Genomic DNA, 12,220 nt, shown 5'->3' on the forward strand with positions numbered 1-12,220 from the left:
TAAGTTTCTTTCTACAAAGAATGCAGCTTTTCTGTGTCATGATGTGCAGGCCATAGTTGTTTCAGTAATATAGCCTATATGATGCATCAGTCTGTCAGAGGTGATTTATTGTTGTAGGCGATCCAAGTGTCGCAGGGTCTGTCAGCCATAATTTACAAGTAAAGTCTTTCAGCAGAGTAACCACATATATAACATGTCGGAGAAGCGCTGTGGGCTACGTTTCCGGGGAGGAAAGGTATGTAAGGTATATAAAATAGTGCGTTTGAGTTGTGTCCGTGCAGGGCAGGGGGAAGGATGCTCGTGTCTGGGATGTGATTGGTCGTTTCTGCAGCCTCCCGGATTGGGGCTATAAGCGCCCACGTTGTTGCTCGGAGGGTCAGAGCTCAGCCGGAGCAGGCAGCGGAGAGTCCTGCCGCTCTGTAAACACTCACAGCTGGAGATCAGCAGCAAAACCACAAAGCATCGAAACAATCAGTGGAAACTCTGCTGGGAAACCGTGACCGTGACTGCACCGCTGTAAGTCTCACTTTACGCTGATAAACGTCGTCGACTTTTACAGTTTAAAGACCTTTGACGAATTGCTTTTTACCTGTCATGTTTTTACATCGACAGGTGATTTGACCAGCTGCTAAATTTAAAACATGAAGGGTTTTATCATTAGATGGGTCGTTTCAGTAATCACGGACTGAACTTTGCGTGTCTCCCATGGTGGTGGCCTCGATGTGCTCTCTCACCGTGACTGTGTGGTTTGCAGGCTGCAGGGTCCGATAATGCTGCTAATGTTTACACCGTCGAAGATGCCACCACCTGCGGCTTTATGTCGCTCATGTGTTGGTGTCACGCAGCGCTCTCTGCGTCACTCCACAACAACCCATTTACTCCTGAATAATGAAGACCCTTGTTTTGGTATGCTTGTTTTTGCTGGTTATTTTGGTAACTATTGTGGTGTTGGTTTAGGGAGCACAATATGTCCGCAGTTTGCAAAAACATCCCTCATGTTTTAGTGGAGTACGGCCACAGAAGCCTGTTCCTCTTTAAAGTTGGTTGATCTCAACAGGAATCACTGAGTGGTGGATATGAGGGTGAAGATCATGTCCTGGGAGCATTTTTCTTGGGCCACTAGTCCTATTCACCACTAGTATTAGTTAGGATTAGTTAAAAAGATAGGGCTGGGCAGCATAGCTGCACGGCATGTGGCAGTGGATGCTTGTATTGATCTAACTGTGCTTCATGCATTTGGTTTGTCTTGCAATCTTTGTCCTTGGAAGAAACCAGGGCTTCTTTGCTAGTTTCTCATCCTTAAATTGCCCCTTTGGATCCAACGGTGTCAGGTGAGGGACTGTAAATAGATGAGTGGTTGTGGTTGGAGAATAAATTACTGTTAATAGGTAGAAGTGATAGTCATTCTGGTGTTTTTGGGCTCATTATTTATACCATTTAGGTATAGTCACCAGTTAACCTAACCCCAGCCTGCATGTTTTTGGATTTTGGTTGGAAGCCCTTACCCAGAGAAAACCCACACAGACATGGGGAGAACATGCAAACTCAACACAGACCGGGGGTTCAAACCCAGAGCCTTCTTGCTATGATAACACAGTGCCAAACACTGACCCACCTATTGGGGGTCTTCAGGAAAAACTTATTAAATTTGAAGGAATAAGAGGCATTTTCATGTTTTGTCTTTGACTAGTCGGTGTATAAACTTAGTTTGGCTAAACTGGGATGGTCATCAGCTTTGTTACATTTTAGTTATTAATGTACTTGTTTTATTCTAACCTTTGTGTGAACTCTCTCTCATTGTCACATTCCCTGGGCCACGTTGTGACTTCTGGTATAAGGTGTTCCTGCTATTCAAAACTGGACAAAATAACAGGAACACCTTCCAATGTCAACACAACACCAAAAAACAACAAGCTCAAAAATAACCATTAAACTGAATCATCACCTCAGTGACACAGTTTTACCAAAAACATAGTAAGTTTCATATGAGTAGAATTCTTTCCTAGGTTTTTATACATTTGACCCATATTGAAATTTACTAAAATATGGCAATGGTAATAAGAAATGAGAGGTTTTTAAATTTTTTTACCTCCTTACTAAACTTAGTGTGAGATCACATGATCCAGTCCACCACATTTCCATTGCAAAAGTTCAGTTTCACAGTTTCATGTTTTGGAATCAATGGGCATGTTTTTTTTTTACATTTGCTGTAAATTCAAACCTGTAACTGTGGAGCATTACATTGCTTCTCTGCTGTCTTCTAGTTCAGTCCTGTCCTCACAGGCACTGTAGCTACTTCACCTTTCACTCTTAGCCCTTTTCTGTCTTTTTCCTGTGCTTTGCTTTTTCCTCCTATTGTTCATCTAAATGTTACAGTAGATCAAACTGTCATTCATGTCTCTTTTATTGTCTCTTGTTCCTGCATTTCTGTATTTCTTGTACTTTTTGTCACGCTCCTCTTCCTGCCCTCTCTTTCCACACACAAATGCACATTCTCTCATCGCCACTATCTCTTTTTGTATCACTGTGCTGCTTGCCAACTTTCCACTTCTTCCTGTCTAAGATGTGGAGCCAGCAAAGCTAAAGGTCAGCAATGGTCTCTAAAGTAAAAAAAAATATTAGATTAAGAGGATCAGTACAATTAAAAATCAGCTTTCCAGTTAGATCAGAGAAGGCTGCTCTAACATGTCCTAATGAGCTGCCATCTTGTACAACACAGAGCCATTATTCACACGGTCGAGGGGATATGTATGGACGATGGCCAAATTTTTCAAAACTGATTTCTTGTGATATGTGTGTGAGTTCATCCATGTGATTTTTTTTTTTTTTTTTTGTCTTTGTGTGTACAGAATAGGCCGCTGTGTTCCTGACCCAAATGCAACCATGAATGTCAGTTTATTTTCATGAACATGTGGGTGTGCACATGTCTATGTAAGCACAATCTTAAACTAAGTATTTGTCCACATTTGCACATACCATGTGGTCAAGTGGTTTGTGCCTCTGCTCAGAAATGGAGGGATTTTGTGTTTGTGTGTGTCTGTGAGATTGTAGCATATCTCTATAGATATTGCTGCCTTTGTCAGTCAACCCATTTATCCCAAGAGATGCCCCAAGGCATTCTGGGGGTATACATGATTCTTGAGAGACAGAGAGCCAAGCAAGGGTCCTCTGTGAGACAAAGAAAGCAACTCAGCTACACACACACACACACACACACACACACACACACACACACATACAAGGACACACACAAGCATACGGACGAACAGTTCCTTAGCTAAGCTGTAAACTCAGTTGTCACAATTCCTTTAGCCTGTTTGATCTCTCACCATATCGCCCTCCTTTATTTTAGTACTTTTACATTATACAAAGATCTTGTCACTATTTGTAACAACACACATTGTGTAGAAAATATCTGAATTAAAATTATTCTAACACCTGGATCAATTTGCTCCCTTGAAGGGTAGAGCTTGAGCTGTTTAAATACATTTTTTTGTTTTTCAAACAATATTTACTGCACTGCCATACTGTGTACCCCCTTTGAATATTTACAGAACACATACGTTGCCTGACAAATAATGGGCTCAGATTCAAGTGTTATACAAGCCCAGCTCTCTAGTCTCTACAGATGCTTTGGTGCTTAGTTCGTCACAGGACAAATCTGCTTGAGATAGTTAAACTTATTTTTCTGTTGTCTGCAAATATTCTCATAAATGTCTGTGGTTTATTATAGATTCTAATAAGACAAGTTCATTAAATAAGCCATGCTAACAGCTCTGTGTGAGTTAAAGTACTTACACATTGTAGGTTAGTGTGTGCCTGATGATGGTGCTACAGGAAAAGTTAGAGGATAACCAAAGTTCCTTACAATTCATTGCAGTGGTGAGATGAATATTTGCACAAATGTTTATGGCAGTTCAGGTTTGTTCAGCCAATCAGAAGCTGCAGGGGCAGGGATAGTTGGAAAACAAGCAGAACAGTGGCCCTTAAAGACTGGGGTTTGACATCCCTGTTTATTTGATGTGAGACCTCTTTCCCTTGTACATATAGCTATTTTAAGCAAATACAATGAAAAATGATTGTTAGAAATAAATATCTATCTGCAACCTTAAATGAATGTTGACTCTCTTTTGTGTGTTAGGGTTCGACCTTTGGGCACCTTGGATATGTGTACAAAATTTGTATGACCATCATTATTATAGGCAAGAAAAAGAAAAAATATCCTAAAAGAAAAGGCAGAAGGCAGAAGATGGATAATCTGTAAACCATGAATGTCTGTACAAAATTTCATGCCAATGTATTAAATACTTAGTTTATTTGTTGTTTTGCTCTTTTAATCACAGCATGCATCTTGGAAAGCCCACATCTTCATTTTGCCAAACACCTGCAACTATTTTTTTGTTTGTGTGTAACATGATGGTTCATCTACTTTCTCTGCAGGACAAAGACGCCTGGACTGAGACTAGCGCTGCCAGGCCTGGATCAAGGCCCAGTGCGTGTGTGTGTTTGTGTGAATATGTGTGTGTGAGTGCCTTGTAAGTGTGTGTTTTTAGACTGCTGCGTACCTTTAAGTGAGCAAACATCTTGCTGTGTGACTCTGAGGCTCGTGTGAGGATGAGGGCCCTAGTTGCTCTGCTGTGTCTCCTGATGGTTGTGGTGGTTGGAGCTTCCAGGGTCGTCCGCAGTTCAGAGGGTGAGCTTGAAACTTCAGAATCCCCCAAGAACAATGCCTCCATGCCATTTCTGCCCCCACAGCCAAGCCGACCGCGGGGCTCCATCCCCCCCATGTGTATAAAGCCCACAGAGATCAAACATGCTTTCAAGTATGTGAACACCATTGTGTCCTGCCTGATATTCGTGGTGGGGATCATCGGCAACTCAACACTGCTCAGGATCATATATAAGAACAAGTGTATGAGGAATGGGCCAAACGTCCTGATTGGCAGCCTGGCACTGGGGGACCTGTTGTATATCATCATTGCCATCCCCATCAATGTGTTTAAGGTAACAACATTAATCCTTTATGGCTCCCTGCTTGTATCTGTTTTCCAGAGTGTGTGTTTGATGAATGTGACTGATGATCTCTTTCTGCACATGACATAAAATCACAATTCAACAAGTCAGGCAATTTACACAGAACACAAAATCATTACATAAATTCAATTTATTATAGGCCCTATGTCTTGATTTAACGGTGCTCTAGTTTAAATTCATTTCCCTGCACTTCACTTTCATAGTTCTGGCTAAGCACAACCTGTGTTAGCTGTGGTTTGTCTTCATATTCAGTGTGTTTCATGAGGTTTTGCTTATTTCCTTTAATGTGCAGACTTTTCCACCTACGTTACAAACTACAAGGGGATAAATCAAACAAAAAAATGATCTTACAGGGAGTTGAAGTGTTGGGATTTTAGGAGAAGTTCTGCCCCCCCCCCCAAGGCCAAGAACATATCTTTGTTGATTTTGGCTTTAGTGACTGAGGTAGTACTAAATGATTCAAAGAAGAAAAACACCCCTAAATGAACCTCAAAGAGGTCTGTCTGTGTGTTTACTCAGGTGAAACTTCTTCACTTTCTTTGACTCCAAATCCCTTTTTCTGCAGCTAATAGCTGAGGACTGGCCATTCGGGGTGTACATCTGTAAGCTGATGCCGTTCATCCAGAAAGCTTCAGTGGGAATCACAGTCCTCAGCCTGTGTGCCCTCAGTATTGACCGGTGAGTACACCTGTACTCTACACACACACATTGGCAAACATTAGCACTGAAAGTAGCTACTGCATATGTTTGTATGTTGTGTTTTTAGCTACCATGCGGTGACGTCATGGAGCAGAGTGAAGGGGATGGGGATCCCTCTGTGGAAAGCAGTGGAGGTGACTCTGATCTGGCTGGTTGCTGTGGTGCTGGCGGTCCCAGAGGCGCTGGCATTCGACATGTTGGAGTTGCCATACAGAGGCAATAAGCTGCGTGTCTGCTTGCTGCATCCAAAACAGACCACTAGCTTTTTGAAGGTGTGGACATGAGAGGGGTAGCAGTATTGAGGTCCTACAGTAAATGTGGCAGAATCAAAATATTAAGTAAAATCTATAAATTATGCAAAGTATGGTCTGTAACAGCTGGTGGAGGTGAAAGTTGTAGCTTCATTATTTACTATTGGGTAGTAGTTATAGATGTGCACATACTGTAAGTCGCAAAATAATATGCAACTGTATTGCTTGGACTATTGAAGTGAAATAAAAACAGTAATATTGGCCTCTGAGCTGTAGTAGAAGTCATAAAATGGAGGTACTCAAGTAAAATATTTATGTTGCTAAAATAGATGAGATGTGATTGTTTTGTGCATATGTGCAGTGTTTGATTTGTCAGAATAAATTCAGTAACACTGTTTGTAATAAAAAAATGTGTTTTCTATAGTGAGGACTCTGCAATCAGGTGGAACTTAAGCTAAGTGTGCTGAATAAAGTTTATCTTATCTAATTGTTGTTGCACTTTATTTTTCCAGTTATACCAGGACGTAAAAGACTGGTGGCTGTTTGGCTTCTACTTCTGCTTTCCACTGGCCTGCACAGGAATCTTCTACACACTCATGACCTGTGAGATGCTCAGTCGTAAAAAAGGCATGCGGATCGCACTCAATGACCACATGAAACAGGTGCAAAAGTCTGGGGGGCACTGGGAATCCTGCAACCATGATGTGTAAGACTCAATGGCATTCAGTAGTGTTAATATTTATCTTTGTGATGGTTTGCTGTAGCGGAGGGAAGTAGCGAAGACAGTGTTCTGCCTGGTGTTGATTTTTGCTCTATGCTGGTTGCCACTCCATCTTAGCCGTATTCTGAAGAAAACTATCTATGACCAAAACGACCCCAACCGCTGTGAACTGCTCAGGTAGGTGACAGGTGAAGTAAGTGACCTCATGAGAACCCATTGTTCTCTGTTCTGTGACTTCCTGTAGCCTTTACTGTAAAAATTTGTGCATTTCTCTGCCTCAGTTTCCTGTTAGTGATGGATTACATTGGCATCAACATGGCCTCCCTCAACTCCTGCATAAACCCCATAGCCCTCTACTTTGTCAGCCAGAAGTTTAAAAACTGCTTCCAGGTAAGAAGGGTACACTGGTGCTAAAAATATTACAAAGTGACATGAACAAAAAGAAAGAAACAAAGAAACGTGTGTCTGCTCTTGACTTACAGTCTTGCCTGTGCTGCTGGTGCTACAGAGCATCTCCCCTTGACGAACGAGGGTCCGGAGGACGCTGGAAAGGCTCTTGCCACGGGAATGGTCTACACCGCTCCAGCTCCCGTTCCAGCTCCAGTCAGAAATACACAATCTCTTCATAAAAACACTCACCCACACCCACACACACACACACACACACACACAGTCCATGCATATCTTTTCTCAGCTCCAGCTATGGAGAAACAGTATTGTAACTGCCAGCAGATCAGCAATCAGATCTAAGTAAGGAGGAAAGATTGGAACGGGGTAGAAGGAAACTTCTACAGGACTCACAGCAGAGTGAAAGACTGATAAAACAGAATGAAATAACAGAACCAAGGCTCCATAAATCTGTTCATGCTCCACTGAGGCTTGATTAGCCAAGTAAAAGTCTCCGTGTGACCATTATGGTAAATACGTTCACAGGGAATGTTTATTCAAGCCATGTGTAAATTTATGTACTGCATTATTTACAAGCAAATTGCAGACTTATATCTAAGCCCTAGTGCTTCATGTATGAAGAACAGCACTTATAAGCACTACCTTTACTAGCTTTAATACCTCGTGGGGAAAGAGACAGGGATGCTGTGATGCTGAGTCAGTGTCCAAAAAAGCCTCAAAGGTGAGGAGTCTTCTTATAAAAGATGCACAAGTAGGTCATGTTGTTGCTGCTTGACATCCATGTGGCCTGTTCGACACTGCACTGGAGTAAAATGGGCCCCTGTGGCTTATAGTCATGTGGAAAGTTGAACATTGGAAATCTTTTATCTGGAAATCATCGCTGCTTTAAGTCATGTGGACGGCAGCTGTTGTCTGAGAACGCAGGCAAATACCAGGTGATTCCCATCAGGCTGCACAGAAGACGTCACTATTAGTTGTATTATTAGTGCAGTACTCATGCTGTTAGTGGTCTCCACTGAGCTTGTGTCTTACAATAGAACCTCTGTAACACATGAAGAGATTAGTTAACCTCCTAACACATGGTGTTCACTTAATTACAAATATTTGACACCCATCAGAGTGAGTGGTCACAATCATGTGGCTGGAGAAATCACTCTGAAAATGACTTCTGAGAGTTACGTATGGAATCCAATAATTTCTAAGAGCCAAAGCATCTGTACACACTAGAGAAATTATTTAAAAATAACAGTTATTTCCATTTAATTCAGGGTCAGATAAATACAGGTAAAATTTTGCATCCTTAGCTGGACAGCATCTTTTGTAGAAGACAGATGCAGGATCTGTTGTTAGAGGTAGCTTCAGTTTGTTAAATATGTCGATTGTGTGTGTTAGATTGCTGTTTGGGTTAACCCCCATGTTATAGGTCACTGTAAGCAAATTTTTAAAACTAAATGAATAAATAGTAAATATATACTGATGGCAACAGTACAACATACGTTTATCTGGTACCACCAGTAGATTGTGACTAAGATATGATGTTGGAGATATATTCCTGTTTTCTGTACAGAGCTATTTTATTAGAACCAAACAACAGTCAAATGTGTATTTTGACACTGAAACATTTTAGATATACTGGATTCATTTTGGTCACAAACTGAGCTAATATATTAATATTCAGACAGAAAAAAAAAATATTTGCCACGGTATTAGTGTTCAAATCTGCTGATTGTGCAGGATTGAGCTGATTGAATCTATGCATTTTTTTCCTGATGCATCTAAAAGCAACTGTGTACTGGAAGGTCTGAGCAGCTTTCTAAGTGTCTTTATAAAAAGATCACCCAGCCGAGAGGTTTAGAAGTCATTTGAGGTTGAAGATGTGAATATTGCCCCTAAGTGTTGTGATTACATTTACACTGTACTTAGTTGTTGAGGGTATACAGCAATAAATATTTTATAACATTTGTTTGACTTATTTACTGACCAAGTAAATCATAATGTATGGATTTCTAGGATCACTCCTAGTAATATTATATACTCTATATAAATTACTGTGTTTTAGGACTCTTTAGTCCTGTAAATGTATCGTGCTTTTAAATCGGTTTTTAGTAGGCTGGCTTTACCAAGACTTTTACAATTTTTTTAAAAATTCCTACACTTGCACTTTTAAAATCAGAGCGCAGCTGTGGTATGTGGCCGGTGCACTCTGGACAGGAGAGAACATAAACAGTCATCTCTTTATAACTGCCAGCCAAAAAATATTTGGGGTTGCATTTGTTTTATATCAGACTTTACAGAAAGATCATCAAAGGAGAACATGTGTCACAAATGGCCTTCTTCAAGGCTCTTCCTGGTTTGAAATTATTGCTTCAGACAACTAAACAAAAGGCCTCAGCCTGCTGATTAAATGTCTGAAAAGATCTTTTACAACATTTCATGTTCAGCTCTGAAGTTTTATTTTTTCACTGAGTAAAGCTATTTCCTGGAAATGGCCGCAAGTTCCTCAAGGCAGAGAACCTTATCTATTACATAGAGTAATTCATCAAGGTTTGCTTGTGGGGTTCATTGTCCATTTTACAGACACAACTATTTAGAAGAGAAATTTGTTTGACATCTGACAAACCACAAAGAACTGGCTGTAGTCAATACCCTCTGTAGCTGAAGAAAGCAACAAATCTATGTGTGACAATTTTTCAAATACTGTAATGTAGATATGAATGAAAACAAGACAACTGATATTAAATTAATAAAACTAGATTATTGATATGAAATTTTCCTTCCAACTAGTTAACCAAACATACCCTGTAATATCATCCTAATGTTTGAAATAAAATTTGTTTTGAGTTGGGATTTCCCTCATAATAAATTCTGAGCTTCATGACAGTGACATTTTAAATAAAACCATATAAACAGCACAAAACTTAAAATAGCATTTTTTCCAAGGGCATCATTTATTCACAGCAGTATACCAGTCACCCACTGCCGCTATAAATAAATGATTTTCTGAAGAAATACAAGGTCTTGTGCTCAATCTTGATTTCAGTTTTGTATATTCACACTTAAACTGTAGTGCCATCGCACAAAGACCAAGTCATTTGAACATTTACACCGACAATTTAAGTCCTGTCATCAACAATACCCTTCATTACGGATCTCAGGGTTCCTGTAAAGTTAAAGTAAATTTTAAAGAGAGATTATAACACGTTATTTCACTCACAATTGTAAATTGAATTACTTCACAATAAATTGTCTCTTCATTCAGATCACTACACTTATGCTTTCTCCAGATTAGGCCTCAGTTGATACAACCAGTAACTTGGCTAATGTTTGCGAATACTAGTATTACTCATCTATCCATTGACACCAAATATGAAACAAGAAAAAGCCAGGATAAAGCACAATAACAGGAAGAAAAGGTTAACAGATAGCTGGTTCTCTTTCAAAGAAAAGAGCCTCACAGCTAACAAATATCTTGTTTGGGGATAGCCAAAAAAAAAAGTGCAGCTCATAAATCTCTCTACTACCACAATGTGTTTTCATACCTTTACATTAAAAAAAATATAAATGTGTTTATTCATTAGCTTAAGAGGTTCTAGTAGGCAGATTTTCTTTGTTTAGATAAAGCCACGCTAGCTGGTTTCACTATTACCCATCCTTAGCAAAGTTAACCAACTGCTGGCTATAGCTTTATATTTAACTGACAGACAGAAGTGATGTCAATTTCTAAGCAAGAAAGAGTTTAAGCATATTTTCAAATGGCTGCTTCTGTCATGACTGCAAAACATTATTAGTCCAATTGTGTATTCTTGAATAGATCTTATCTGCTTTAATGTACAGATCCATCCATCAGATATACAGTGGGTACGGAAAGTATTCAGACCCCTTTAAATTTTTCACTCTTTGTGTCATTGAAGCCATTTGCCAAAATCCAAAAAGTTCATTTTATTTCTCATTAATGTACACTCAGCACCCCATCTTGACAGAAAAAAACAGAAATGTAGAAATTTTTGCAAATTTATTAAAAAAGAAAAACTGAAATATCACATGGTCATAAGTATTCAGACCCTGTGCTCAGTATTGAGTAGAAGCACCCTTTTGAGCTAGTACAGCCATGAGTCTTCTTGGGAATGATGCAACAAGTTTTTCACACCTGGATTTGGGGATCCTCTCCAGTTCTGTCAGGTTGGATGGTGAACGTTGGTGGACAGCCATTTTCAGGTCTCTCCAGAGATGCTCAATTGGGTTTAGGTCAGGGCTCTGGCTGGGCCAGTCAAGAACGGTCACAGAGTTGTTCTGAAGCCACTCCTTTGTTATTTTAGCTGTGAGCTTAGGGTCATTGTCCTGTTGAAAGGTGAACCTTCGGCCCAGTCTGAGGTCCTGAGCACTCTAGAAGAGGTTTTCTTCCAGGATATCTCTGTACTTGGCCGCATTCATCTTTCCTTCAATTACAACCAGTCGTCCTGTCCCTGCAGCTGAAAAACACCCCCACAACATGATGCTCCCACCACCATGTTTCACTGTAGGGATTGTATTGGGCAGGGGATGAGCAGTGCCTGGTTTTCTCCACACATACCGCTTAGAATTAACACCAAAAAGTTCAATCTTGGTCTCATCAGACTAGAGAATCTTATTTCTCATAGTCTGGGAGCCCTTCATGTGTTTTTTGGCAAACTCTATGAGGGTTTTCATGTGTCTTGCACTGAGGAGAGGCTTCCGTCGGGCCACTCTGCCATAAATCCCCGACTGGTGGAGGGCTGCAGTGATAGTTGACTTTGTGGAACTTTCTCCCATCTCCCTACTGCATCTCTGGAGCTCAGCCACAGTGATCTTTGGGTTCTTCTTTACCTCTCTCACCAAGGCTCTTCTCCCACGATTGCTCAGTTTGGCTGGACGGCCAGGTCTCGGAAGAGTTCTGGTCGTCCCAAACTTTTTCCACTTGAGGATTATGGAGGCCACTGTGCTCTTAGGAACCTTGAGTGCTGCAGAAATTCTTTTGTAACCTTGGCCAGATCTGTGCCTTGCCCCAATTCTGTCTCTGAGCTCCTTGGGCAGTTCCTTCGACCTCATGATTCTCATTTACTCTGACATGCACTGTGAGCTGTAAGGTCTT

General features: G+C 40.5%; 1 protein-coding gene across 2 annotated transcripts; it reads left to right on the forward strand.

The window, feature by feature from the left end:
* Window positions 1-361: 361 nt before the first annotated feature.
* Window positions 362-10,561, forward strand: LOC113144274 (endothelin receptor type B-like). Of its 2 annotated transcripts, XM_026330181.1 has the most exons (9): window positions 365-516; window positions 2,850-2,931; window positions 4,441-5,004; window positions 5,600-5,712; window positions 5,801-6,005; window positions 6,497-6,646; window positions 6,749-6,882; window positions 6,987-7,095; window positions 7,188-10,561. In XM_026330181.1, exons 3-9 carry the CDS (start codon window positions 4,615-4,617, stop codon window positions 7,332-7,334), a joined length of 1,248 nt encoding a protein of 415 aa, XP_026185966.1. In that variant the 5' UTR covers window positions 365-516; window positions 2,850-2,931; window positions 4,441-4,614; the 3' UTR covers window positions 7,335-10,561. The 2 variants fall into 2 exon arrangements, with proteins under 2 accessions (XP_026185965.1, XP_026185966.1); XM_026330180.1 differs by lacking the exon at window positions 2,850-2,931 and having other exon boundaries at window positions 362-516.
* Window positions 10,562-12,220: the final 1,659 nt, after the last annotated feature.

Source organism: Mastacembelus armatus, chromosome 10, assembly GCF_900324485.2.
Source record: "Mastacembelus armatus chromosome 10, fMasArm1.2, whole genome shotgun sequence".
NCBI classification, from domain to species: Eukaryota; Metazoa; Chordata; class Actinopteri; order Synbranchiformes; family Mastacembelidae; genus Mastacembelus; species Mastacembelus armatus.

Coding starts and splice junctions, on each gene's coding strand:
- LOC113144274 (XM_026330180.1), top strand. CDS start 4,615: ATGAGGGCCCTAGTTGCTCTGCTGTGTCTCCTGATGGTTGTGGTGGTT. Junction 5,713..5,800: donor TGTGCCCTCAGTATTGACCG/GTGAGTACACCT, acceptor TTGTGTTTTTAG/CTACCATGCGGTGACGTCAT. Junction 6,883..6,986: donor AACCGCTGTGAACTGCTCAG/GTAGGTGACAGG, acceptor TCTCTGCCTCAG/TTTCCTGTTAGTGATGGATT.